General features: G+C 42.6%; 1 protein-coding gene across 2 annotated transcripts in view; it reads right to left on the bottom strand.

The window, feature by feature from the left end:
• The window catches only part of EPB41L4A (erythrocyte membrane protein band 4.1 like 4A), a 298,574-nt gene that overhangs the window by 165,340 nt on the left and 105,951 nt on the right, over window positions 1–27,283 (bottom strand). For both annotated transcript variants that reach the window (XM_056537472.1, XM_056537473.1), the window contains one exon: window positions 3,491–3,542. In XM_056537472.1, the coding sequence (XP_056393447.1) occupies window positions 3,491–3,542 (52 nt within the window). The remainder of the gene's footprint in view (window positions 1–3,490; window positions 3,543–27,283) is intronic.

The raw sequence follows: 27,283 nt of genomic DNA, 5'->3' as shown, positions 1-27,283 counted from the left end.
AAACCATTAAGTTTAATGTGCTGAACATAGCCTAATGGTAGCTTTACAAACAGACAGTTTCTTTACAGGACTCAAAAACTAGGTACACCATGCTTTGGAGACATCTCAATAGATCTTATTGAAAGAATAAGAAAAAAAAAGGACTGAATGTAAGACTACTTTATGGGGAGGGGAATTAAAACAATCCCATCCATTTTAAGACCAATCCCCCCATTTTACATTCATTCCCCTATTTCATGTATATTCCTCCCCATTTCATATTGAATCCCCTCCATTACATGACCAACCCCTTTTATTTCATGTTCATTTAATTAACATGAAATAGAAGGGATTAGATATGAAATGGGGAGGAATGATATAATTCCTCCCCATTTTATGTCTAATATACCTGGATTCGGCCTGGATTAACAAGTCCAACACCAGGAGCTTCTCAACATTGTTGTTCCCTCCTACGCGGTTCCGCAGCATACCCCATAGATCACTGGGAGGAAGTGACTTAAGCAAGTGAAAGATCACATTCTCACAGCACTAGGCATTCCTAGGAGGTAGCAGGCACAACTGGGCATGCACAGTTGCTGGACCGCTGCTGAAATTCAAATGCAGGGGACAAGCCTAATTATAAAATAGCCTTGATTTATTGTAAATGTAACTATATAATCAATCAAAAGCATAGACTGCACGGATAATATAAATAACTTACACTTAATATATATATATATATATATATATATATATATATATATATATTATTAGCTGTGCAGTCCATGCTTTTGATTTATGATGTGTTTCTTTCAGACTTGACAAATCAATAGCCTAATGGGTGTAACTATAATATATACTACCTCCATTTTAAAATTGAGTCTTTGCATTTCAAATAAAATTTTCAAACTGGAAGGGAATCATGTTTCTACCTTTTTACTCAACCTGTTTACAAGTATACTTAAATGGGTTGTACAGTATTATTATACTGTTCTAGAAACAAAGTCATTGTTGTTAATAGCTGTGTCTGGCATTGCAGCCCAGACCTATTTTGTCAACAGAGTGACATACTATTGTATAGGTAAAATTGTTATACCGTAGGTTGCCATAGAACACTGCAGTCATGCTTATTGCACTATGCTCATTCATCCCTGCTTCTGGTCAGTATTCTGTAAAGCAATATGCTCATGCAAAATAAATTATGGGAAGCCTGTGACCCCTAGTAAAAACAACAAATCTATATTAACATGGCCTTGGTATATCATGTAACAGATATTGCATTTAATAGTTTTAAATATTCAGGTATTCAGGAGACATTATACATAATAATGCAATTCTGACTCCCAAACCTTTAAATGGGCACGGTCAGATTTAAAAACTTTTTATATGTTGTTACTGATAAAAATTAAAGACATTTTGTAATATAAATGTTTACATTTTTTAATATTTAATGAAGAAAACTTTCCATAAGTACTGGGACACTACTAACCAGTCCTGCAGCAGCATCAGGCTTGTCCATAAGTCATGGACAAGAGATGACTCATGGACAAGGCTGCATGAAATGCACCAATCACCTCCCATCACCACAAGGGAGGGACACACGCCCTTCCCCTGAGGGGATTTCTAACACTGAACTTATGAAAAGAGGTATTTTTATAATAGATATAGGTACATAGATGTACAGGGTCAGGATTAGGTATTGAGTAACATTTTATTTTTATTTATTTTTTGGATCTGACCGGTACGTTTTAAGGAAACCATCAGTCTGGTAGTAAGGAAAGAAGAAACAATACAATCTTGAGAAAAAAAAATGCCTTACAGTGAAGAAAAAAGTATTTGATTCTATACTGATTTTTCCTGAATGATTTAGATATACATTGGAAAACTTCAGACAGGCCTGTTCATATACTTTCTTGAGCAGGGTACTGCAGGATTTCAGCCCTTCATGATGTAGTGTGGTACCAATTGTTTTCTTGATGACTATGGTCCTAGCTGCCTTGAGATCATTGACAAGATCCTCCCGTACGGAACCTCACGTTTTCATGATCAATGATACTCCACAAGGTGAGATCTTGCGTGCAGCCCCCTCACCAAAGGAGACTGACAGCTATTTAGCATTTTTTCCATTTGCGAATTGCCTTGTAGGTCTACAATCTTGTTCCTGAGATTCTAGGACAGCTCACTCGTCTTAGCCATGGTGGAGAGTTTGGAATCTGATTGACCAATTTCTTCTGTGAACAGGTATCTTTTATATGGATAACAAGCTGGGATTAGGAGCACTCCTTTTAAGAGAGAGTGCTCCTAATCTCCGCTCGTTTCCTATAGAAAAGATAGCTGGGGGGCGAAATCTTGCCGATTGGTAGGGGATCACATACCTATTTCACTAATAAAATGCTAACCAATTCAAATCTTATTTGAAATTAGTTTTTCTGGATTTTATTGTTTTTATTCTGTCTCTCACTGTTCAAAAATCTACCATGAACATTATAGACTGATCATTTCTTTGTCAGTGGCAAACCAAACAAAATTAGCAGGGTTGAATATCTTTTTTCCTCACTGTTCATGCCTTGCACCAGATTTATTTATTTTAGATACTTTTAAGACACTACTGTGCCCCAGTATGTTGCAGTAAAGGAGAATGACATAGCCGAAAATTTTGTGTCAAAAATTTGGCATAACATGGCCATCTAATAAGTGGTCAAAATATAGAACAGACAGTCTAAAGACATCGCCAAATTTACCACACAACATGAGCCACTGTGATGAATCTGGCACATCTTTTGACTGTCTAGTCTAGTATTAGTAAATCTGCCCCAATGGTAAACTACTATAATGTCCACCCACTAATCAGATCGCTTCTTTCATTTTTAACAAGGCCTCTGGAAAATGAAAGAAGCAATCTGATTGGTTGCTATGGGCAACTGGGCAACTTTTCCTCTGGACAGGTTTTGATAAATCTCCCTCAATATCTTCACAACCTAATGCATGTTCTGTCATATTGTCTATTCATTCCTTACTCAGCCACTGCCAATTACTATATCTATACATACATTATATATGCATATATTCATTCTGAAAATATCTACTCATTGTACTACTCTAGAGAAAATATACCACTATAATACCTTCTTATTATTCTACCATACACAACATTCTCAGATCACAATGAGTGTTGTGCCATAACATCTATTTATTACTCTATCCCAGGCAAAATCTCGGAATCATTATGTGTAATCGTTATGGCAACAATACAGTTAGTAAAAAAAACTTTGAATAAGATCCAAAAGTATCTAAGTCACTAAACATCACCTGGATGTAATCTTTTTAAACTGTGAGACACAATAATTATTTTGTTATTTTAGGATCCCCTTGCATTAAATGCATCATTGTGTGTATTGCTAATCCTATAAAACACTGTATTCTGATAGATAATCTAAATAATCCATGTCTTGTATCATATAAACCACTGTAAGATCTGGAAGGCGCATTCTTACAATACATGCATACTTACTGCTAATCAAGTCTTTGTGTTCTGAAATAGTCTTTGCTGGATCCAGCCAGTACTGTGTGTAAAAAAAGATAGAGAAATGAATTATAATAATACGATCGTAAAATCCAATGTAATTCAATATTCCATATTATTTAATGCTCTTAAGGTAAATTTTTCGCAAAATTGAATAAAAATATTTGTTCTATCAGTTATCCATAATATATATATATATATATATATATATATATATATATATGAATGTCCAGCGAGGTCAGCCTGGATGAATGCTTAACTTCTTTATTTTGGCTCACAATCACAAGACATCAGATAGACGTGACACGTTTCGGTTGGACATGCCAACCTTAGTCGTAATGTACATCTAAGGTTGGCATTTTCAACCGAAACACATCACGTCTATCTGATGTCATGTGACTGTGAGCCAAAATAAAGAAGTTAAAGGGGTATTCCAGGAATTTTTTTTATTGAACTATGCTACAGGGGCTGTAAAGTTTGTGTAGTTCATAATTTAGTGTCTGTACCTGTGTGTGACGGTTTTCTCACAATTCTTCTGTGATTTTAACCCCAATATTTATTTTTAACAGCATTCAAAATGACTGTTGTCTCGGATTTTTCCCAGCTTGCAATGCGGCCGAGACCTGACTCACTAGTCAGCTGATGACAGGGACGAATGAAGACCATTTAGGAGCGGCGGGGAGAGGGAGGGGGATGAATATTCATAAGCGGGTGGCACTGCGGATGTCACAGTGCCACTAGGCTCCTGAAAACCCAGCCTGTGCCAGTTACAGCCACATTTGCATACATAGAAAAACTAAGATTGCGAGCGAACGGCCAGACGGATCCAGGCAAGGTAAGGATCATATGAATCAGCGTCTATCCGTTGGTACCTGTGGTTAGTGCGGGAGTGAACATGTGACAGTTTTCCTTTAACTGAAATAATAATGAGTCATGGCCACATACACTCTCTTAATTTAGTAGAGATGCCCCAATTAGGTGCACTACTACCTAAACATCTCACCCCACTGAACTCTAGTAAGTTAATGCACCTTTAGTAAAACAGCACATACCTCTTAGCCGATTGGCCAAGAGGGGTCACCTGATGCAAATCTTGCTTAGTAACCAGTCAATTGCAATGTGCAATTTTACATGCAACGCTAACACATACAACTGACTTACGGTCTCAGAGATAGACTTCCCTGTGCATTTTACTGTAACCACTAGGTCGGCACTATTAGGTCATGTGATAGATGCTTCACATTACGGCGGCCATAAACATAAATGTTTGTGTAGCATTCAAAGTGGTAATGTTTCTCCTTGAGCTACTTTGTAGAATAATACAGGGATGGACAGTCCCAACCAATGCAAATGTGTTCTGTCATAACCGGCACATGACATACTTTAAAGTGTACAATAATTTCAGATAACAGGATAAGCTGTATGTGTCTGTGCATGTGTGTGCACGTGTACATAAGAGGTGGAACTATTACTGGCCAATATATAACTTGTATAAGCCATGTTTCACCATATTTCTGCTCAAAAGGTTTCATCTCTATTTTGCATTTATCTTTGAGCTAGTGGTAAAGAATAGCTGCTATGATGTCTTCCATACACCGCACTGAGAAGAGAAGATCTTGCCTCCTCTCAGGAGCAGCAGCAGCATGGAGGATATTAAAGAGCTGTACTAAGCAGCATAAGCTGTGAATCTAGCCCTGGGGAAGGATCTTATACTGTACTTACTTTGTTTCTCTTGCTTCTATCTCCAGCAACACCCCTTTCGTCTCTTCTACCTCCTCCATAGATTTGTATGGTTAGCTGTAACCTGATATTTCACTGAGCTGATCCCTCTCCAGAAGTCCTTGAGCTGTTTTACAGAGTGAATGAAGGGTTAAGGGGAGAGAGGGGAGTAGGAATAGGGGGGGGGGGATATGGCTCCTTCACGTATCACACTGCTCAGTTCCTTCTCCCTGCTTCCAAGGGAATGTGTTAGGGCAGACCTGCCTAATTCACTGGTCCCAGCAGTGTACCATCTCAGGCAGTAATTGGTATAGCATCATCTCAGAATCAGGGAGAAGAGACGAGCAAATGGGGCACCAGAAGAAAATATCACATCAGTGGTGTGGGAACCCGGGAAGTAAGAATCAGTTTTATTTCTTTTTAACAGCAGCACTAGCAGAATATTTTAAAAAAATTCTGACACTGACTAAATGTAATAGTTGATATTTTGCTACATATTCACTTAGATACAAGATATAGTAATGTTGATTGTGGGCAAATTGATGGGTGTACAGTGATCCCCCGACTTATGATGGCCCCGACATATGATCATTTCAACATATGATGGCCTCTCAGAGCCCATCGTATGTTGAAGGCAGTCTCGACATATGATGCTGCTGTGTGTCGGGGGCCATCGTACAAACAGCTATCTGACAGCGCTGACAACTTCAGCAACTGACAGATAATTGTTTAATGTGCCCCGTGTGCCCCGTTCTGCCTCCTGTTACTCACATGCTGTCCAGGCTTCCTCTGTGAGCTCCGTGTAAGCCCCCCCCCCCCCCCCCCAGTGCAGCCATAGCCAATAGCCTGGAGAATCTTGCTGCAGGCATCCAATGAGCTGCTGGCTGCCCTCCCCTTCCTTTCCTATAGAGCTGTGTCACGATGCCGGCTGGCAGGTAGTGGATCCTCTGTGCCAGAGAGGGATTGGCGTGGACCGTGCTAGAGGATCGGTTCTAAGTCACTACTGGTTTTCACCAGAGCCCGCCGCAAAGCGGGATGGTCTTGCTGCGGCGGTAGTGACCAGGTCGTATCCCCTAGCAACGGCTCAACCTCTCTGGCTGCTGAAGATAGGCGCGGTACAAGGGAGTAGACAGAAGCAAGGTCGGACGTAGCAGAAGGTCGGGGCAGGCAGCAAGGATCGTAGTCAGGGGCAACGGCAGGAGGTCTGGAACACAGGCTAGGAACACACAAGGAAACGCTTTCACTGGCACTAAGGCAACAAGATCCGGCGAGGGAGTGAAGGGGAAGTGAGGTGATATAGGGAAGTGCACAGGTGTAAACACTAATTGGAACCACTGCGCCAATCAGCGGCGCAGTGGCCCTTTAAATCGCAAAGACCCGGCGCGCGCGCGCCCTAGGGAGCGGGGCCGCGCGCGCCGGGACAGAACTGACGGAGAGCGAGTCAGGTACGGGAGCCGGGGTGCGCATCGCGAGCGGGCGCTACCCGCATCGCGAATCGCATCCCGGCCAGAGGCGGTATCGCAGCGCCCCGGGTCCGTGGAACCGACCGGAGCGCTGCAGTGAGAGGAGTGTAGCGAGCGCTCCGGGGAGGAGCGGGGACCCGGAGCGCTCGGCGTAACAGTACCCCCCCCCTTGGGTCTCCCCCTCTTCTTGGAGCCTGAGAACCTGAGGACCAGACTTTTGTCCAGGATATTGTCCTCAGGTTCCCAGGACCTCTCTTCTGGACCACAACCCTCCCAATCCACTAAAAAGAAGGTTTTCCCTCTGACCTTTTTAGATGCTAAAATTTCTTTGACGGAGAAGATGTCCGAGGAGCCGGAGACAGGAGTGGGGGGAACAGATTTGGGAGAGAAACGGTTAATGATAAGTGGTTTGAGAAGAGAAACATGAAAGGCATTAGGAATACGAAGAGAAGGAGGAAGAAGAAGTTTGTAAGAGACAGGATTAATCTGGCGCAAAATCTTGAAAGGACCAAGATAGCGTGGTCCCAACTTATAGGTAGGGACACGGAAGCGGACATATTTGGCGGAGAGCCATACCTTGTCTCCAGGGGAAAAAATGGGAGGAGCTCTTCTTTTCTTATCCGCGAATCTCTTCATGCGTGAAGAAGCCTGTAAGAGAGAATTTTGGGTCTCTCTCCATATGATGGAGAGATCACGAGAAATTTCATCCACAGCGGGCAGACCAGAGGGCAAGGGGGTAGGGAGGGGGGGAAGAGGGTGACGGCCGTACACCACGAAAAACGGGGATTTGGAGGAAGATTCAGAGATTCTGAAATTATACGAGAATTCGGCCCAAGGTAGAAGATCTGCCCAGTCATCCTGGCGGGAGGAAACAAAATGTCGTAAATAGTCACCCAAGATCTGGTTAATTCTTTCTACTTGTCCATTGGATTGAGGATGGTATGCAGAAGAAAAATTTAATTTAATCTTGAGTTGTTTACAGAGAGCCCTCCAGAATTTAGACACAAATTGGACGCCTCTATCCGAGACGATCTGCGTAGGCAACCCGTGAAGACGAAAAATGTGTACAAAAAATTGTTTAGCCAACTGAGGCGCTGAAGGAAGACCAGGAAGAGGGATGAAATGTGCCATTTTGGAGAATCGATCAACGACCACCCAAATAACAGTGTTGCCATGGGATGGGGGTAAGTCAGTAATAAAATCCATACCAATCAGAGACCAAGGTTGTTCGGGAACAGGCAGAGGAAGAAGAAAACCAGCGGGCTTCTGGCGAGGAGTCTTATCCCGGGCACAGATAGTGCAGGCTCGCACAAAGTCCACCACATCAGTCTCTAGAGTCGGCCACCAATAGAAGCGAGAGATGAGTTGCACAGATTTCTTGATGCCCGCATGACCTGCGAGATGGGAGGAGTGACCCCATTTGAGGATTCCGAGGCGTTGGCGTGGAGAAACAAAGGTCTTTCCTGGAGGAGTTTGCCTGATGGAGGCTGGAGAAGTGGAAATCAGGCAGTCAGGAGGAATGATGTGTTGAGGAGAGAGTTCAATTTCAGAAGCATCTGAGGAACGAGAGAGAGCATCGGCCCTAATGTTCTTATCAGCAGGCCGAAAGTGAATTTCAAAATTAAATCGGGCAAAGAACAGAGACCACCTGGCCTGACGAGGATTCAGCCGTTGGGCAGACTCGAGGTATGAGAGGTTCTTGTGATCGGTGTAAATAATAACTGGAAATCTTGATCCCTCCAGCAGATGCCTCCATTCCTCAAGTGCTAATTTAATGGCTAGAAGCTCTCGATCCCCGATGGAGTAGTTCCTCTCCGCCGGAGAGAAGGTCCTAGAAAAAAACCCACAAGTAACAGCATGCCCGGAAGAGTTTTTTTGTAGAAGGACAGCTCCAGCTCCCACTGAGGAGGCATCAACCTCCAATAGGAAGGGTTTAGATGGGTCAGGTCTGGAGAGCACGGGAGCCGAAGAGAAGGCGGACTTGAGTCGTTTAAAGGCGTCTTCCGCTTGAGGAGGCCAAGACTTGGGATCGGCATTTTTTTTGGTTAAAGCCACAATAGGAGCCACAATGGTAGAAAAATGTGGAATAAATTGCCTGTAATAATTGGCGAACCCCAAAAAACGTTGGATGGCACGGAGTCCGGAGGGGCGTGGCCAATCTAAGACGGCAGAGAGTTTATCTGGATCCATTTGTAGTCCCTGGCCAGAGACCAAGTATCCTAGAAAAGGAAGAGATTGGCATTCAAACAGACATTTCTCAATTTTAGCATAGAGTTGATTGTCACGAAGTCTCTGAAGAACCATACGGACATGCTGGCGGTGTTCTTCTAGATTGGCCGAAAAAATTAGGATATCATCAAGATATACAACAACACAGGAGTATAACAGATCACGAAAAATTTCATTAACAAAGTCTTGGAAGACAGCAGGGGCGTTGCACAGGCCAAAGGGCATGACCAGATACTCAAAGTGTCCATCTCTGGTGTTAAATGCTGTTTTCCACTCATCCCCCTCTCTGATGCGGATGAGGTTATAGGCGCCTCTTAAGTCCAATTTAGTAAAGATGTGGGCACCTTGGAGGCGATCAAAGAGTTCAGAGATGAGGGGTAAGGGGTAGCGGTTCTTAACCGTGATTTTATTAAGTCCGCGGTAGTCAATGCAAGGACGTAGAGAGCCATCTTTTTTGGACACAAAGAAAAATCCGGCTCCGGCAGGAGAGGAGGATTTACGGATAAAGCCCTTTTTTAGATTCTCCTGGACGTATTCAGACATGGCAAGAGTCTCTGGGGCAGAGAGAGGATAAATTCTGCCCCGGGGAGGAGTAGTGCCCGGGAGGAGGTCGATAGGACAATCATAAGGCCTGTGAGGAGGTAGAGTCTCCGCTTGTTTTTTGCAGAAAACATCCGCGAAGTCCATATAGGCCTTAGGGAGACCGGTTACTGGAGGAAGCACAGAGTTACGGCAAGGGTTACTGGGAACCGGTTTTAGACAGTCCTTGGAACAAGAGGGCCCCCAACTCTTGATCTCCCCAGTGGACCAATCCAGGGTTGGGGAATGAAGTTGAAGCCAGGGAAGTCCAAGGAGAATTTCCGAGGTGCAATTGGGGAGGACCAAAAGTTCAATCCTCTCGTGATGAGATCCGATGCTCATTAGAAGGGGCTCCGTGCGGAAACGTATGGAACAGTCCAATCTTTCATTGTTTATACAATTGATGTAAAGGGGTCTGGTGAGACTGGTCACTGGGATGTTGAACCTGTTGACGAGAGAGGCCAAAATAAAATTTCCTGCAGATCCAGAGTCCAAGAAGGCCACAGAAGAGAAGGAGAAGGCAGAGGCAGACATCCGGACAGGCACAGTAAGACGTGGAGAAGCAGAGTGGACATCAAGGATTGTCTCACCTTTGTGCGGAGTCAGGGTACGTCTTTCCAGGCGGGGAGGGCGGATAGGACAATCCCTCAGGAAGTGTTCGGTACTAGCACAGTACAGGCAGAGGTTCTCCATGCGGCGTCGTGTCCTCTCTTGAGATGTCAGGCGAGACCGGTCGACCTGCATAGCCTCCACGGCGGGAGGCACAGGAACAGATTGCAGGGAACCAGAGGAGAGAGGAGCCGAGGAGAAGAAACGCCTCGTGCGAACAGAGTCCATATCTTGGCGGAGCTCCTGACGCCTTTCGGAAAAACGCATGTCAATGCGAGTGGCTAGGTGAATAAGTTCATGAAGATTAGCAGGCATTTCTCGTGCGGCCAGAACATCTTTAATGTTGCTGGATAGGCCTTTTTTAAAGGTCGCGCAGAGGGCCTCATTGTTCCAGGATAATTCAGAAGCAAGAGTACGGAATTGTACGGCATACTCGCCAACGGAAGAATTACCCTGGACCAGGTTCAACAGGGCAGTCTCAGCAGAAGAGGCTCGGGCAGGTTCCTCAAAGACACTTCGAATTTCCGAGAAGAAGGAGTGTACAGAGGCAGTGACGGGGTCATTGCGGTCCCAGAGCGGTGTGGCCCAAGCCAGGGCTTTTCCAGACAGCAGGCTGACTACGAAAGCCACCTTAGACCTTTCAGTGGGGAACTGGTCCGACATCATCTCCAAGTGTAATGAACATTGGGAAAGGAAGCCACGGCAAAGCTTAGAGTCCCCATCAAATTTATCCGGCAAGGATAGTCGTAGTCCAGAAGCGGCCACTCGCTGCGGAGGAGGTACAGGAGCTGGCGGAGGAGATGGTTGCTGGAGCTGTGGTAGTAACTGTTGTAGCATAACAGTCAGTTGAGACAGCTGTTGGCCTTGTTGCGCAATCTGTTGTGACTGCTGGGCGACCACCGTGGTGAGGTCAGCGACAACTGGCAGAGGAACTTCAGCGGGATCCATGGCCGGATCTACTGTCACGATGCCGGCTGGCAGGTAGTGGATCCTCTGTGCCAGAGAGGGATTGGCGTGGACCGTGCTAGAGGATCGGTTCTAAGTCACTACTGGTTTTCACCAGAGCCCGCCGCAAAGCGGGATGGTCTTGCTGCGGCGGTAGTGACCAGGTCGTATCCCCTAGCAACGGCTCAACCTCTCTGGCTGCTGAAGATAGGCGCGGTACAAGGGAGTAGACAGAAGCAAGGTCGGACGTAGCAGAAGGTCGGGGCAGGCAGCAAGGATCGTAGTCAGGGGCAACGGCAGGAGGTCTGGAACACAGGCTAGGAACACACAAGGAAACGCTTTCACTGGCACTAAGGCAACAAGATCCGGCGAGGGAGTGAAGGGGAAGTGAGGTGATATAGGGAAGTGCACAGGTGTAAACACTAATTGGAACCACTGCGCCAATCAGCGGCGCAGTGGCCCTTTAAATCGCAAAGACCCGGCGCGCGCGCGCCCTAGGGAGCGGGGCCGCGCGCGCCGGGACAGAACTGACGGAGAGCGAGTCAGGTACGGGAGCCGGGGTGCGCATCGCGAGCGGGCGCTACCCGCATCGCGAATCGCATCCCGGCCAGAGGCGGTATCGCAGCGCCCCGGGTCCGTGGAACCGACCGGAGCGCTGCAGTGAGAGGAGTGTAGCGAGCGCTCCGGGGAGGAGCGGGGACCCGGAGCGCTCGGCGTAACAAGCTGTAGTCGGCAGGATGGTAATGGAGGACATTCTGTCCCTCCTGAAGGTATTTAGAAGAACTGTACAGTACTGCATGCAATGTCACACATCACATACAATACATATACACACTATACACCCCATACATCAATGTTTCCCTATCAGTGTGCCTCCAGCTGTTGCCAAACTATAACTCCCAGCATGCCCAGACAGTCAATGGCTGTACATGCATGCTGGGAGTTGTAGTTGTGCAACAGCTGAAGGCACCCTGGTTTGTTAAACACTCCCCATACACTCCACAGACAATGGTCATCCCAGAACCAATTAGCAGTTTCCCATAGAAATATGTATTCAACATACAATGGTTCCGAGGCCCCAGAACCAATTACCATTTTTACATAGACATGTGTACTCGACATATGATGGTTTCAACATATGATGGTTCTCCTGGAACCAATTAATATCATATGTTGAGGGACCACTGTATAGGTATACTGCATAAACACTGTCTTGGCAGACTATGTATGGGAAAGGTGGAGATAAACAGCTGCGGACCCCCCTTGCGATGCTAGTCTTGACGTTAACAATAGAATTGGATAGAAAAAAATCCAACCTGTATACATTTATCTCCACCCAAGGTACAGGCTTGTAACCTGGAGAAATCTCATGGACATTAAATTGTCAGCAAATCGCTGATTCCTTAGGATAGTCTGACAAATATAAAACCTATCATAACAGTCACACCTAGCAATAACCAGGGACATGTAAACATAAAAACATCAAAGTCTCTGATCCCATTTGACCAATAATAAAGTCAGATGTGGGAAAGTTTTTCTGCCTCAGGCTTTGCCTTGAATTTGCAATGATTCTGCGCCAAAAATTCTTGTGTTAAAATGAAAGTCAGACACTGTTCCACAATACAGTGAAAATGCAGGTTTCAAAATCTATAGTGTGACCGTATCTGAGCGAGGAAATTGTTCACTACAATTAGATGGTGCTTTGGAATTGTACTATTAATTACTACAGATTTTTGGCTATAAAATTCCCACTACTAATCTGAAGCAGCCCTAAAGGCCTATTCACATGGCAGAATTTCGCCACAAATTAAAGCCCATATACTTCTATGAGATTTTGCACTCCTATTCAAACTTCTGAATCTCCGCTTGCGGAATTCCGCAAGCGGAAATTCAGGAGTGTGAATGGGAGTGCGGAATTCCATAGAAGTCTATATGCTTTAATTTGAGATGGAATTCCGCAAGCAGAAATTCTGTCATGTGATTAGACCTTATAGGGGTACTACAGGAAAAAAGTAGTTTTTTTTAACATGAATTGGCTCCAGATTTAATTAAGCAGATTTGTAAATTACTTCTATAAAAAAATCTTAATCCTTTCAATAATTATCAGCTGCTGAAGTTGAGTTGTTGTTTTCTGTCTGGCAACAGTGCTCTCTGCTGACATCTCTGCTTGTCTCGGGAACTGCACAGAGTAGAAGAGGTTTGCCATGGGGATTTGCTTCTAAACTGGGCGGTTCCCAAGAAACGTGTCATCAGAGAGAACTTAGACAGAAAAGAACAACTAAACTTCAGAAGCTCATAAGTACTGAAAGGATGAAGATTTTTTAATTGAAGTCATTTACAAATCTGTTTAACTCTCTGGAGCCAGTTGATATATATAAAAAAAAAGTTTTTTCCTGGATAACCCCTTTAACTATCTGCTCAAACACTTGAAAAAAACAAACAAACATAAAACCAGATAAAGGCTGGGTTCACACCATGTTTTTAGGTTACAGGAACCGTATCCGGCTGGGGGGAGCAAAAACCGGGCGCTCCCGTATCCCAGCTGGACCCAGCAGGTACCTGAGCCGACCAGGGTCAAACGCTGACTCCGGTTCGGCTGGGATACGGAGCACCTAGTTTTCACTCCCCCCAGCTGTATCCGGTTCCCGTATTGCTAAATCGTAGTGTGAACCTAACTAAGTAAAGCATATGCTATTAATACATGATAGTGCAGTATAAGCCAACATTACACCATCATTTTTATCTTTAGCCTTAAAGCACTTTGTACAAGTTCTAGAGAATCAAAACAACCTACAGCAATCTATTAAAAGAGAGATTATCAGGACAAAAATGTAATTAGCAGATAAAAAGCTAATTATACTAGAAGATTGCAATTGTCTTCATACAGGAAAAGGAGGATTAACCCTTGTGATCAACTACAGCAAACGCTCATGCATCACTCATCATACACCAGAAAATTCTTTGGCTGATACAATACAGTGACCCCTCGACCTACGATGGCCCCGACATACGATAATTTCAACATGCGATGGCCTCTCAGAGGCCATCGCATGTTGAAGGCAGCATCAACATACGATGCTTTTTTTTATGTCGGAGCCATCGCATAAACGGCTATCCGGCAGTGCTGACTGCTTCAGCTGCCCGTGAGCTCCGGTGATGTCTCTTACCTGTCCTCGGGGCTCCGGCGCGTCCTCTTCGGGATCCCCTGCATCGTCGGCGCTCTCCATCGACGTCATCACGTCGCTGCACACGCCTTCCCGTCATCCAATAGGAGTGATGGCGGCGACGGAGTGCGCGGATGCCTGGGAAGCAGAGGCCTTGCCGGAGCGTCGGGGACACCTCGGGGACGCGGCAACAGCGATGGACGGTGACATCCCAGGCAGCGGTGACGGTCAGGAGCGGCGGGGACAGGTGAGTACAACTTCCTCTAACAGTGGTCTTCAACCTGTGGACCGCCAGATGTTGCAAAACTACAACACCCAGCATGCCCGGACAGCCAACGGCTGTCCGGGCATGCTGGGTGTTGTAGTTTTGCAACATCTGGAGGTCCGCAGGTTGTAGACCACTGTCCTATACTTTACATTGCACAGATCCCTCAACATGCGATGGTTTGAACAAACGATGGTCCATTTGGAACGGATTACCATCGTATGTTGAGGGACCACTGTATACAGTACCACATGTTATCCCTTCCCCACCAAGCAATGACAGTGCCACCAGGTTAGCTTTTTGTGTTATTTTTGGGGTGGTTGGGGTACATTGCATGCAGCACTGATACATACAGTATGTCATTGTACTTGTTCAGCAAGACATAAAATGGCATCCAAGCATGACAGATTAGACTAGTGATGGCCAAAAAGATGATAAGTTGTTATTGGTAACACCTAGGAACTTTCCAATAATGAGGCTTTTACCTATCATTGGCAGCATTCGTACATCCTATCCACTTCTATGTGTATGCTCACTAAGGGTAGTAACATACGTTGCAGATATGCTGTAGATTTTCTGCAATAAAAAATGTGCCAAAGTGGATTCAGCTGTAAAGGGTATGTATGAAACCTTCCTATATTTCCCCTTCCAGTTGGATCCACTTCTTCCTTTGGCACATTTTCTGCTCCAGAATACCTGCAGCATATATGCACATGTGTTCTTTTAGGATATGTTTATGCAGAACATAAAAAAATTATAATGTGTATTTCCATAGCAGAAATCCAAGCCAGACCTTCAGATTTTGATGTGCAGTCTGAATTTTCACAAATCAGCACAAGGATTAGCACCTTTTTATTCGATTGACCTAAACCCTTACTTTTTTTGTGCAGAATTCACAGAATTAAGCGGCAGGCACAGTAGATTTAGCATTAATCTGAATGGAAAATTTCCATTGCATGTGAATAGAGCTGCACAGACCCAAGTTAAATACATGGAACGTAGCTTGTTGGATTTAACAAAGATTTACATGTGGAGCCCACAGCAAAATCGTCAGGAGATATGGAATGTGGACCAGTAACTAGTTTTGGCTGCTATCATTATTAGAATGACAAAGGCACCTGGGACAAATGGGACAATTTAAAAAGACTGCAGTAGAATATTCCATTTTTCCAAAGCCGTTTTTTGGTGTTGGTTTAAATAAGAAAAATGGAGTACGGAATATGTTCTTCAATAATGATATATTATATGTTTATAATATGGTATTCAAACTATATAACATTTAGACTCTCATCTAATTCCTATTAATGTTCTCCCACATCAAAGACGATTCTTTTCACTTATCACAGTTAATGTTCTTCCCACATCACAGACAGACAATGTTCTCCCCCATCACAGATAATGTTCTCCCCATCACAGATATTAATCTCCCCCATCACAGATAATGTTCTCCCCATCACAGACAATAATCTCCCCCATTACAGATAATGTTCTCCCGCACCACAGATTATGTTCTCCCCCATCACAGATAAAGTTCTCCTGCATCACAGATAATGTTCTCCCCATCACAGATAATGTTCTCCCCCATCACAGATAATGTTCTCCCCCACCACAGATAATGTTCTCCCCCATCACAGATAATGTTCTCCCCCATCACATATAATGTTCTCCTGCATCACAGATAATGTTCTCCGCATCACAGATAATGTTCTCCCCCTTCACAGATAATTTTGCATATTTTCTGAATCTGGCTGACTAGTAAATTGTTTATTTTTTATTTTCCTTCTCTCAATAAAATGGTGGACCAACAGACAAAATTAAAATGATTTTTAATTTGCAAAACAACTCCACTCCACATTTTTCCTGAAAATATATTTTTATTGAAGAAAAAAAAACATATTTCCCATGGATTCAACATTTCTAGAAATGTATACATTGCTAGTTCTCCACATGCTACATGTGCCTGTCTGTAATCTCAGTAGATCCCATTCGGAATGGCAACTCCCAGACTAGACCATGTCCTCAAGACCTGATTGCAACAAATATAATTAATAAGGAACAAGTAAAGGTTAGTTGTGAAGGTCACCATCTTCAAAAACATCACAAAACCTAAAGTGCACATGGAACGACACTACAAATATATGACCCTCTTTTGACTTCACATAGTAATAGGGTTTCACATTGTTGTGGCAGTCTGAGGTTAGCTCAGAGAGTAGGCCCTGTCTATCTGCTGATCACCAGTTACACACTGCAGAGGAATACTACAAGAGGACAGGAGATCCATTACATAGCATGGCATAGATTCTACACCCATTCTCATTCATCAGCATGTTATCAAATTGTGCAATAGACATCTCATAAAGACACATGATGATAGGAGGAATCATCCCATACAAATGAGTTTGGCTATCCAGAAATCTGCACAGACAGTGGCTAACAGGAACAACCCTCCTAATAAAGATAGAAGACAAATACTGTACTGTTCCTTGACTAAGTGGACTGGCTCAGCAAAGGGAGCACAAAAAGCCACTTTTAAAGCATTTTATATGTTTTCCACCCCTTCTGCAACAACAAAAAGAAAGAAAGAAAGGAGAAAAAAAAGGTATATATACTGTACCCTGATTCTAGAATAAAGGTTTTTGATAGTATCAGAATAAAATTATTTAAATCTACAATAGAGAAGTACTCTCGGAAGGACTAATTTAACAATATCATTGGACAGTAATGTTTAGCTATGGACACTGGATATAAGTTCAGATACGTTAGATTAATATCGCAATCAGTCATGTGAATGCAGTGGTATATTGTCTGCCTTTGATTCCTGCCTAGGGGTAACAAGAAGACTACACTATATATATTTTTGTATATAGCAGAAACAATACTTGCGGTAATCCAGCACTTACTCATAAAACAGTATCACCGTTTATTTAATTAAAAATTCAATCCATTAAAAAATTCTAAATTGCTGGCAGAAAGGCACATGGACATATAAAACATGAAATGGCACAGGACGCGTTTCAGGTCAGAAGGCCCTTAATCATAGCATAGGTGATACTTTATTTTTCCCCTTTATAAAACAAAGGAAACTCCCGTACAAAGGGAGGAGGGGCTCAAGTAGTTTCCTGTCAACAACTTTATTTCAGCTGCGGAATGTCTGACGCAGAAATTCCGCTGTCTTAATGGGACTACGGAATCCCATTAAAATCAATAGGAATTAAATTACGGCAGAACTTCTGGTGGAATGCTTTTGCACAATTCCGCACAGAAATTCTGCCGTGTGAACATAGCCTTAGTAGTTTCACTTTATTCCCCCATACTTAGTTTTTATTATTGTCTTTGTTCTTTTGACATGTTTTAGAGTATTTTAGGGAGTAATAGTTTTTTTTTTTTTGTGTTTGAGTGTTTTAAGTCACAAAAAATGCCAAAGTCACAGACCAAAATTAAGTTTATGTAGTGCATATGACTTTAAAGGAGCAATTGGACACAAAAAATACTGCAAAAAAAGTTAAAAGCACCACAGTGAAACATGCTAATATTAATTTAATTGCTTATAAATTTTCTTTACAAGACTATAAGGATAGGGCTCGCAGTTACACTTGTTAAAAAAGGTTACCCTGCTAGATTAAAGAAATGTGCAGCGTGGGCTGGTGGGAGATAAGGGGGGATGTAAAGCAGTGTCCCCGTCCCCTCAATAAGTTAGACAGAGTAGGGGGGATTGCATCAGATGGAGCCCGGGCGGCTGCAGAGTGATGCCAGCCTAGGCTCCACAACGGTGTCGGCGAGTATCTCTATCCATATGTAACTTCACATTTCCCGCTGGGTCCCGTGATTGGCTGGGACTGAACAGACAACGGGACCTGGTGGGAAAATTGATATTACAGTAGTTATAGAAACTCTGCAGCTCCATCTGCGGGAGTCCGGGCTGGCATCATTCTGCAGCCGCCCGGGACTCCTGCAGACGGGCTGGGAGATGTGCAGGAGCCATCCCTCCCATTACTCAGCGCCGCGGTACAAGCTGAGGGATGGCAGAGACGGCGGGAGTTCCGGGCGGTTGCAGCGTTATGTCAGCCCGGGCTCCCCTTTCTACGGTACCAAAGAGTTTACTGTAATTTCAAATTTCCTGCCAGGTCGCGTGTCACGGGACCCGGCGGGAAATATGAAATTACAATGATTATCTGATCACCGCGGGCCAGGGAGTGGAGCGCATTACCGTCCGCTTCCCTGGCTTGCAGAACTACAACACCCAGCATGCCCTTACAGTAAGGGCATGCTGGGAGTTGTAGTTGTGCGGTGGGGGCCGGTGACAAGCTTGTCACCTGCCCTCTGCTGCACAACTGTAGTTGTAGTCTTGCAGCACAGGAGAAGCACGGTCGGGTGACAATAAATGTATTAACCTATTCTTCTTATTTTTTTCTCATTTAAGATCCGTGTATCCTGTGGACCACTTTGGATTCGATGGACTGTGTCGTCCTGTTTAATGTTAATAAAAAGCCCTTGTTAACCATTTTCTTAACAATAAACCAAAAAAAAACTGGTCACCGTACTCCTCCAAATCTAAAGTAATCCACAGGATACATGGATCAGAAACGAGAAGTAAAAAAAATAAATAAAAATGAGAGATAGTACATTTAGGGGAAAAAAGTAGTTAAAAAAAATGTAATAAACACATATATATCGAACATTTTTTTCAAAGCTGCAAATTGGTGTTCTGAAGTAATTTATTGTTTTTTGCTTATGTGTGCTAAAAAAAATGGAATTCAAGTGATTTATTGTTTTTTTTTGCTTATGTGAGCCAAATGTATCAACCCCCTGTGATAGTATAATAAATGTGTCACACATAAGCAAAACCAAAAGCAAGAAAAAAATGCCTACAGAACTTGCTTACCAAAGCAATTATGATAAATGTCCCTGCACGTGTACAGCCAGTTTAGTTTTAAAGTCCAAAAATGCTGGCTATATAACTGCAAAATTCTGTGTACTCAGGTTTTGTGAAAAGCCCCTGGCTCACACAGCAGGCTGATTGACGAGCCAGGAGAATACACAGAGGCCTGCTTGTCCTGCCCTTACTTCCTGAATTTTGTCTCTGCATAGAGACACGGGCAATAGCTGTAGGGTACATGACAGCATTTGTCATATATATATATATATATATATATATATATATATATATATATATATATATATATATATATAAAATATATAATATATATATAAATGTGTATATAAAATATACACATTTTTTAACCAATGTATATTGCAAATATACATATAATGTTAATTTTATACATATAATGTTAAAATTATCTACATTTTATAAAAACTTTTTGCAAGTGACAGGTTTCTATATTCATTCTAGTTGAACCTACCATTGCATATTTGTTAAACTGCACCTGAGAGATTAAGATCGCACTAAAACCCCAAGACAATGTAGCAGCCTGAGTCATACAATGAATGATGTGTCAAACACAACACTGTTTAAGTATCAGTATGTTATCTGGTATACCTCTGCCCTTCATGATGAAAGGATTTAACATGCAAAGACAGGCTTCTTGTTGAAAGGAGAAATATAAAAATCCAGCACTACAAGGTTTCCACTTTCACTACCGTCTATAGTAATGTTTTCATTCTGTCATCATCTATTAAAGCTGCCAGTCACTTATCATTCATTAGTATAAGTGTCCGTCCCACCGCACAATGACAGGAAAGTCTAGCTGTAAGTATACTATACAATGGCACAGAGAGCCTAAACCAACTTCAGGCAGAGGAGACTATATTTTCCATTTGTACAGCACAGTAGGAAAAGTTTGATTGTACCGGGTCATACGTAAAAAAATATATAAATTTATCACAGCAAGAAATGTTTGATTGTACCAGGTTGTATGTAAAGAATACATATACATTTGTGCTGCAGACACAGTTATGGCTCATGTGTACACCCATATCGTGGCTCTGAGCACAAAGGGCCTGTGCACAGAGCTCTCCCATGTGCATAAGCCCTAAGGGAAATGACAACTGGGCATGTAGCATTTTTCATATACTATTTTGTCTATACATTAAAAAATTCAAGAGAATGACATTTATATTTTTTATAACAACATTTTTATTAATTTTCAATTCATTTATGTGAGTGGGCAGGGACATAAAAATGTAGCCGGCAATTTTAAAAATGGATAAAGGGGCCATGTCATTGTAAAAATAATAAAACATTTTTTATAATTTTGTGTAATTTTTTATTAAAAATGTATTTAAATTATGTGTTTATTACTTTTAAACTTTATTCTTTTTATTTTAGACATTATTTAGGTACTACTACTCCCAGCATGGAACAAACTGTTCCATGCTGGGAGCTGTAGTACCTGCACTAATAGACAGATCGCAGCGGGTGTCACTCCTGACACCTGTTGCAATTGTCCTTTATAATATGGAGAAGCGGGTGGCACGGACGCATTTTCTCTGCTCCCCGTCACTGTGCTGCACTGTGATGTGAAGTTCTCTTCGCATCAGAGATTCATATTTGGCGCTAAGAGTTGTAATTGGTCGGATGGTGACGGACAATCACAACTCTCAGCGGCATATATGAATCTGTAATGTGGAGAGAACTTCACATCACAGAAGAATACAGTGCTGAGAAGCAGAGAAGTGTGGCCAGGCCGCCCGTTTCTCCATATTATAAAGGACGATCCCAACAGGTGTCAGGAGTGACACCGGCTGCGATCTGTCTATTAGTGCAGGTAATACAGCTCCCAGCATGGAGCAGAGTGTGCTCCATGTTGGGAGCAGTAGTACCTGCAGAAAGGGCAGTAAGGGACAGATCGCAGCAGGTGTCACTCCTGACACCCGTTGCGATCGTCCTTTAACTTTCTGAGATGCAGAACGGCTGTCTGCTGCACTCCACATCTCTGCACTATACGGCCGGCCAGAGATGTGAATAGAAATTCACATCACTGATTCATAAATGCCGCTCTGAGCTGTAATTGGCTGCCACCATCCGGCCAATCACCACTCTAAGCAGCAAATATGAATTAGTGATGTAAATTTCTATTCACATCACTGGCCAGCCATATAGAACAGAGATGCGAGTGCTGCAGACAGCGGCTCCGCATCTCAGAATGTTAAAGGACGATAACAACGGGTGTCAGGAGTGACACCTGTGGCCATTTGTCCTTAGTGCAGGTACTACAGCTCCCAGCATAGTCTTTTCCATGCTGGGATTAGTAGTAGTAGTACCTAAATAATGTCTAAAATTAAGAGAATAAAGTTTAAAAGTAATAAAAATCACACACACATAATAAAACACATAATTAAACTACATTTTTTTATAAAAAGTTTCCCCCAAAAAATTTAAAAAATATTATTTTTACAATGATATGGCCCCTTTATATATTTCTTATATTGTCAGCTACATTGTTATGTCCATGCCACCTGATTGAAAATGTATAAAAAATTTACTTTAAAAAATATAAATTTCGTTCCCTACAATTTTCTTCCATCCCTACTGCATCATTTTATTTATTTATTTTTGGTCAAAATTCTAATAAAACACCCGCAGGGAGGCCAAAAATGCAATTTCGACACAAAGGTAAAAATGCCAGAAAAAATGCAAAAAATAAGACATAACGCAGGGAAAATCAGTCCCAGTTTTTCTTTCTTTTTTTTTTATGTTTTTTAACCTAGAAAACTGCGAGGACAAAACCTCAGTGAAATCCTAGCCTTCCTCTTTTTTCTTCTGTTTGAGGGTGCGTTCACACAATATTACTAGCATCGGGTTTCCCGCTGCGGAAATCCTGCTGTGAGTTACGCTACCATTGATTTAAATGGGTCCACAGACAGTCCGCAATAGTGTCAGATTTGCGGACTGTCCGCGGACCCATTCAAATGAATGGTAGCGTAACTTGCAGTGGGAAACCCGCTGCTAGTCACTAGAATGTGAACGCTAGTATTCCAGGGATATTCCCCAATATGTATTTTTAATAGCATACAAAAATACTCATGTCTCTGGATTTCTCAGGTTGCAGTGCGTCGAGACCTGACATCACTAGTTAGGTGATCAGAGGGAGTCTGTCCTGCTTCAATGGATGGAGTGACTGCTGGATGGGAGAGAGTTCATTTTGTAACAGCTGTAGACACCCTGATTGGGAAACACTGGTGTATTGCATTGAAGGGATCACAGGTGTGTTTCAATCGGTGGGGTGGCTGATGTGTGGGAGGGAGGACAAACAATTGAACAATGGGATGTGTAGTTTAGAGAACGAAATTCAATGGGAAATACCAAGGTCTGGCAGGTACGTACTACTAAAATGACCTTATGATGGATAACCCCTTTAAGTATAAATATAATTTAGAGTTTGGTTGAGTCAGTTTTTGCTTCTTAAAGGAGTATTCAGGAAAAAACTATTTTTTATCAACTGCTCCAGAAAGTTAAACAGATTTGTAAATTACTTCTATTAAAAAATCTTAATCCTTCCAATAATTATCAGCTGCTGAAGTTGAGTTGTTCTTTTCTGTCTGGCAACATTGCTCTCTGTTGACATCTCTGCTTGTCTCGGGAGGTCTGCTATGGGCATCTGCTTCTACTCTGGACAGTTCCCGAGACAGGTGTCATCAGGGAGCACTTAGACAGAAAAGAACAACTCAACTTCAGCAGCTCATAAGTACTGAAAGTATTAAGATTTTTTTTTATAGAGATCATTTACAAATCTGTTTAACTTTCGGGAGCCAGTTGATATATATATATATATATATATATATATATATATATATATATATATATATATAAAAAGGTTTTTCCTGGTTAACCCCTTTAACTTACATGGACAAAATGTGCAAAAATGTATAAAAACCACATAAAAAAATACAAAAACACTTTTAAAAGCTTTTAATGCATGGATATTTTTTACAAGAATCTTTCCTAAAATTTCTGAATCCCTTTGGAAAAACATAAGGAAGAAAAAAAAAAAAAAGAAAAAAAAAGCCTCACAATGCATCAAAAATGCCACAAACAAAACTGCTGTGTGGGTATAGACTTATTAAAATCTGGCTGTAGCATTTTGGAAAAAAAAAGTTTTAAGTCAAAAAGTCACATTGAAACATGGTGTGTAAAACTGCCTCACCAGCAGCAGAATTGTGAATGTTGCTCTAAAATAGAATAAAAGCTATGTGGATTATTCATGAAAAATTGAGTAGTTGATCGTCTTTTTCAGGAGTCAAGTCCTGGCAAAATTAATTTAGGAACTCACCCAAGATTTCTACTCAAGAGCTGGTCCTGCAGGACTCCTGCTAATGAAAACAGTACTGGGGGAGATTTATCAAAACCTGTCCTGAGGAAAAGTTGCTGAGTTGCCCATAGCAACCAATCAGATCGCTTCTTTCATTTTTCAGAGGCCTTTTCAAAAATGAAAGAAGCGATCTGATTGGTTGCTATGGGCAACTCAGCAACTTTTCCTCTGCACAGGTTTTGATAAATCTCCCCCAGTGTTCCTACTGTGGAAAAAGTGCCGGAGATACGTTCCCATGTGTTCCAGCAGGACTTGAGCCCTTGTCTTTTAACTCCATTAATTCATGTGGTGGAGGCTGTGTACCTGCACCAAATTTAATACATGGGGCAGGGCATGTGGTAAATCTGGTGCTTATCACATTTCTTACTTCAGTACTCCACTTTGTATGGTGATTCCTCTGCAACTTTTTGTGCAACTTTTTAACCCATGCGACAAATGTGAAACTTTTTAATGCTGTTCACAGTCAGTTTCTAAGCCAACTAAGGTCTGGTGTAGATTTGCACCTCAGTTAGCACCAAACGATGTGACAAACTGAAAAGTAGCAGATAATTCCCGACCACTGCATGATATCAACTAAAAACACAACTTTGTACAGTGGGGCAAAAAAGTATTTAGTCAGCCACCAATAATGCAAGTTCTCCCACTTAAAAAGATGAGAGGCGCCTGTAATTTTCATCATAGGTATACCTCAACTATGAGAGACATAATGAGAAAAAAATACATAAAATCACATTGTCTGATTTTTTAAGAATTTCTTTTCAAATTATGGTAGAAAATAAGTATTTGGTCACCTACAAACAAGCAAGATTTCTGGATCTCACCACCTGTAACTTCATCTTTAAAGGGGTTCTCCGGGGCTTAGACATCTTATCCCCTATCCAAAGGGGACCCCAATGATCTTGCACGCGGTACCCCGTTTGTAATCAGTCTGATTACTGTCGATCACGGGGCCGGTGGCGTGTGATGTCACACCTCCGCCCCTGTGTGACCTCAAGCTCTGCCCCTCAATGCAAGTCTATGGGAGGGGGCGTGACAGCTATCACGCCCCCTCCCGTAGGCTTGCATTGTGGGGCGGAGCGCGACGTCCCACAGGGGCGGAGGCGTGACGTCACACGCCGTCGGCCCTATGGTCGCCAGTAATCAGACCCGGAGCAAACACGCTCCGGGGACTGATTACAAACGGGGTGCCGCATGCAAGATCACCGGGGTCCCCAGCGGCGGGACTCCCGCGATCAGGCATCTTATACCCTATGCATTGGATAGGGGATAAGATGTCTAAGCACCGGAGTACCCCTTTAAGAGTCTCCTCTGTCCTCCACTCGTTACCTGTATTAATTGTTATCCGTATAAAAGACACCTGTCCACAACCTCAAACAGTCACACTCCAAGCTCCACTATGGCCAAGACCAAAGAGCTGTTGAAGGACAACAGAGACAAAATTGTAGACCTGCACCAAGCTGGGAAGACTAAATCTGCAATAGGCAAGCAGCTTGGTGTGAAGAAATCAACAGTGGGAGCAATTATTAGAAAATGGAAGACATACAAGACCACTGATAATCTCCCTCGATCTGATGCTCCACGCAAGATCTCACCCCGTGGTGTCAAAATGATCACAAGAATGGTCATCAAAAATCCCAGAACCACACTGGGGGACCTAGTGAATGACCTGCAGAGAGCTGGGTCCAAAGTAACAAAGGCTACCATCAGTAACACACTACGCCGCCAGGGACTCATCATGCAGTGCCAGACGTGTCCCCCTGCTTAAGCCAGTACATGTCCAGGCCCATCTGAGGTTTGCTAGAGAACATTTGGATAATCGAGAAAAGGATTGGGAGAATGTCATATGGTCAGATGAAACCAAAGTAGAACTTTTTGGTAAAAACTCAACTCGTCGTGTTTGGAGAAGAAAGAATGCTGAGTGGCATCCAAAGAACACCATACCTACTGTGAAGTATGGGGGTGGAAACATCATGCTTTGGGGCTGTTTTTTCTGCAAAAGGGACCAGGACGACTGATCCATGTAAAGGAAAGAATGAATGGGGCCATGTATCATGGGATTTTGAGTGAAAACCTTCTTCCATCAGCAAGGGCATTGAAGATTAAATGTGGCTGGGTCTTTCAGCATGACAATGATCCCAAACACACCGCCTGGGCAAAGAAGGAGTGGCTTAGTAAGAAGCACTAGCCAGTCTCCAGGTCTCAACCCCATAGAAAACCTTTGGAGGGAGTTGAAAGTCTGTGTTGCCCAGCGACAGCCCCAAAACATCACTGCTCTAGAGGAGATCTGCATGGAGGAATGGGCCAAAATACCAGCAACAGTGTGTGAAAACCTTGTGAAGACTTACAGAAAACGTTTGACCTCTGTCATTGCCAACAAAGGGTATATAAAAAAAAGTATTGAGATGAACTTTTGTTATTGACCAAATACTTATTTTCCACCATAATTTGCAAATAAATTCTTTAAAAATCAGACAATGTGATTTTATGGATTTTTTTTTTCTCATTATGTCTCTCACAATGGAGGTAATTGGTGGCTGACTAAATACTTTTTTGTCCCACTGTATGTTCTTATGTTTGAAAATGTCTTCTAAAGCAAAAGTTGCAATCAAACATCTCTAAACAGCATCTGAGACAAACTGTGAAACAAATTTACACCACAAAACTAGGGTAAAACTAATATGATTACTTTCCCCTATGTCTGTAAAAAAAACATATTGGCCCTCATTTACTATTACAAACCCGACATGATTTGTCGGGTTGTGCGCCAGATTCTGTCGCATTGCGCCAGAAATTCTGTCTGCACCAGATTTTGTGCCAGAATTTGTGCCAGAACTTAAAAAAACCCCGACTAACTCTCCATTTTGCTAAGAAAACCCGGCAAAGGGGCATGGCCGCCAGTAAAAGGGGCATGGTCTCCGAAAAGGGGCGTGTTCCCAACATTTTCACAAAAAAACAACATATTTACTAAGGTTTCCACATAAAATGTGGTGGATTTGAGCTGAGGAAAACCAGACAGATCAGAGCATGTGTAAAAAAAAGACAGCAAAGTGTAGGGGAAGTGGAAAATGTAGGGAAACCTTAGTAAATACCATGGAAAATAAATTGTAGAGCATTAAAACCCACAAGGAAACCTACACAACACTCTTAGTAAATAAGGGCCATAATGTATAATCACTAAGTTTTCACACTGATTAAATCTGTATTTATTTGATGGAAAATGGTGTTTAAAGGTGAACATAACCGTGAGAACTAAGGAATAGTTGAGGTAATACTAAATCAGAATAGTGAAGATAAGTAGGTTATAAGATAAGAGAAACAGAACAAAAAGTAGTAGGGTGAAGGAAAGAGAGCTTTCACAGGCTTTGAGGTAGCCATACAACAGAAAGTAGTTGGGTCATCTTAAAGGGGTTAACCTGCATTTGACAACTTATACCTGTTAGGATCTATTTCTCCCTGTGATCAGTCAACTCCAGCCGTGTTGATTAGCAGGCAAATTTAATTCATATGTATCGATACAGATGGATGTTCTCTTACAT

Source organism: Hyla sarda, chromosome 1, assembly GCF_029499605.1.
Source record: "Hyla sarda isolate aHylSar1 chromosome 1, aHylSar1.hap1, whole genome shotgun sequence".
In the NCBI taxonomy this organism is placed as follows: Eukaryota; Metazoa; Chordata; class Amphibia; order Anura; family Hylidae; genus Hyla; species Hyla sarda.
This window is presented reverse-complemented; position numbering and strand designations above follow the sequence as displayed.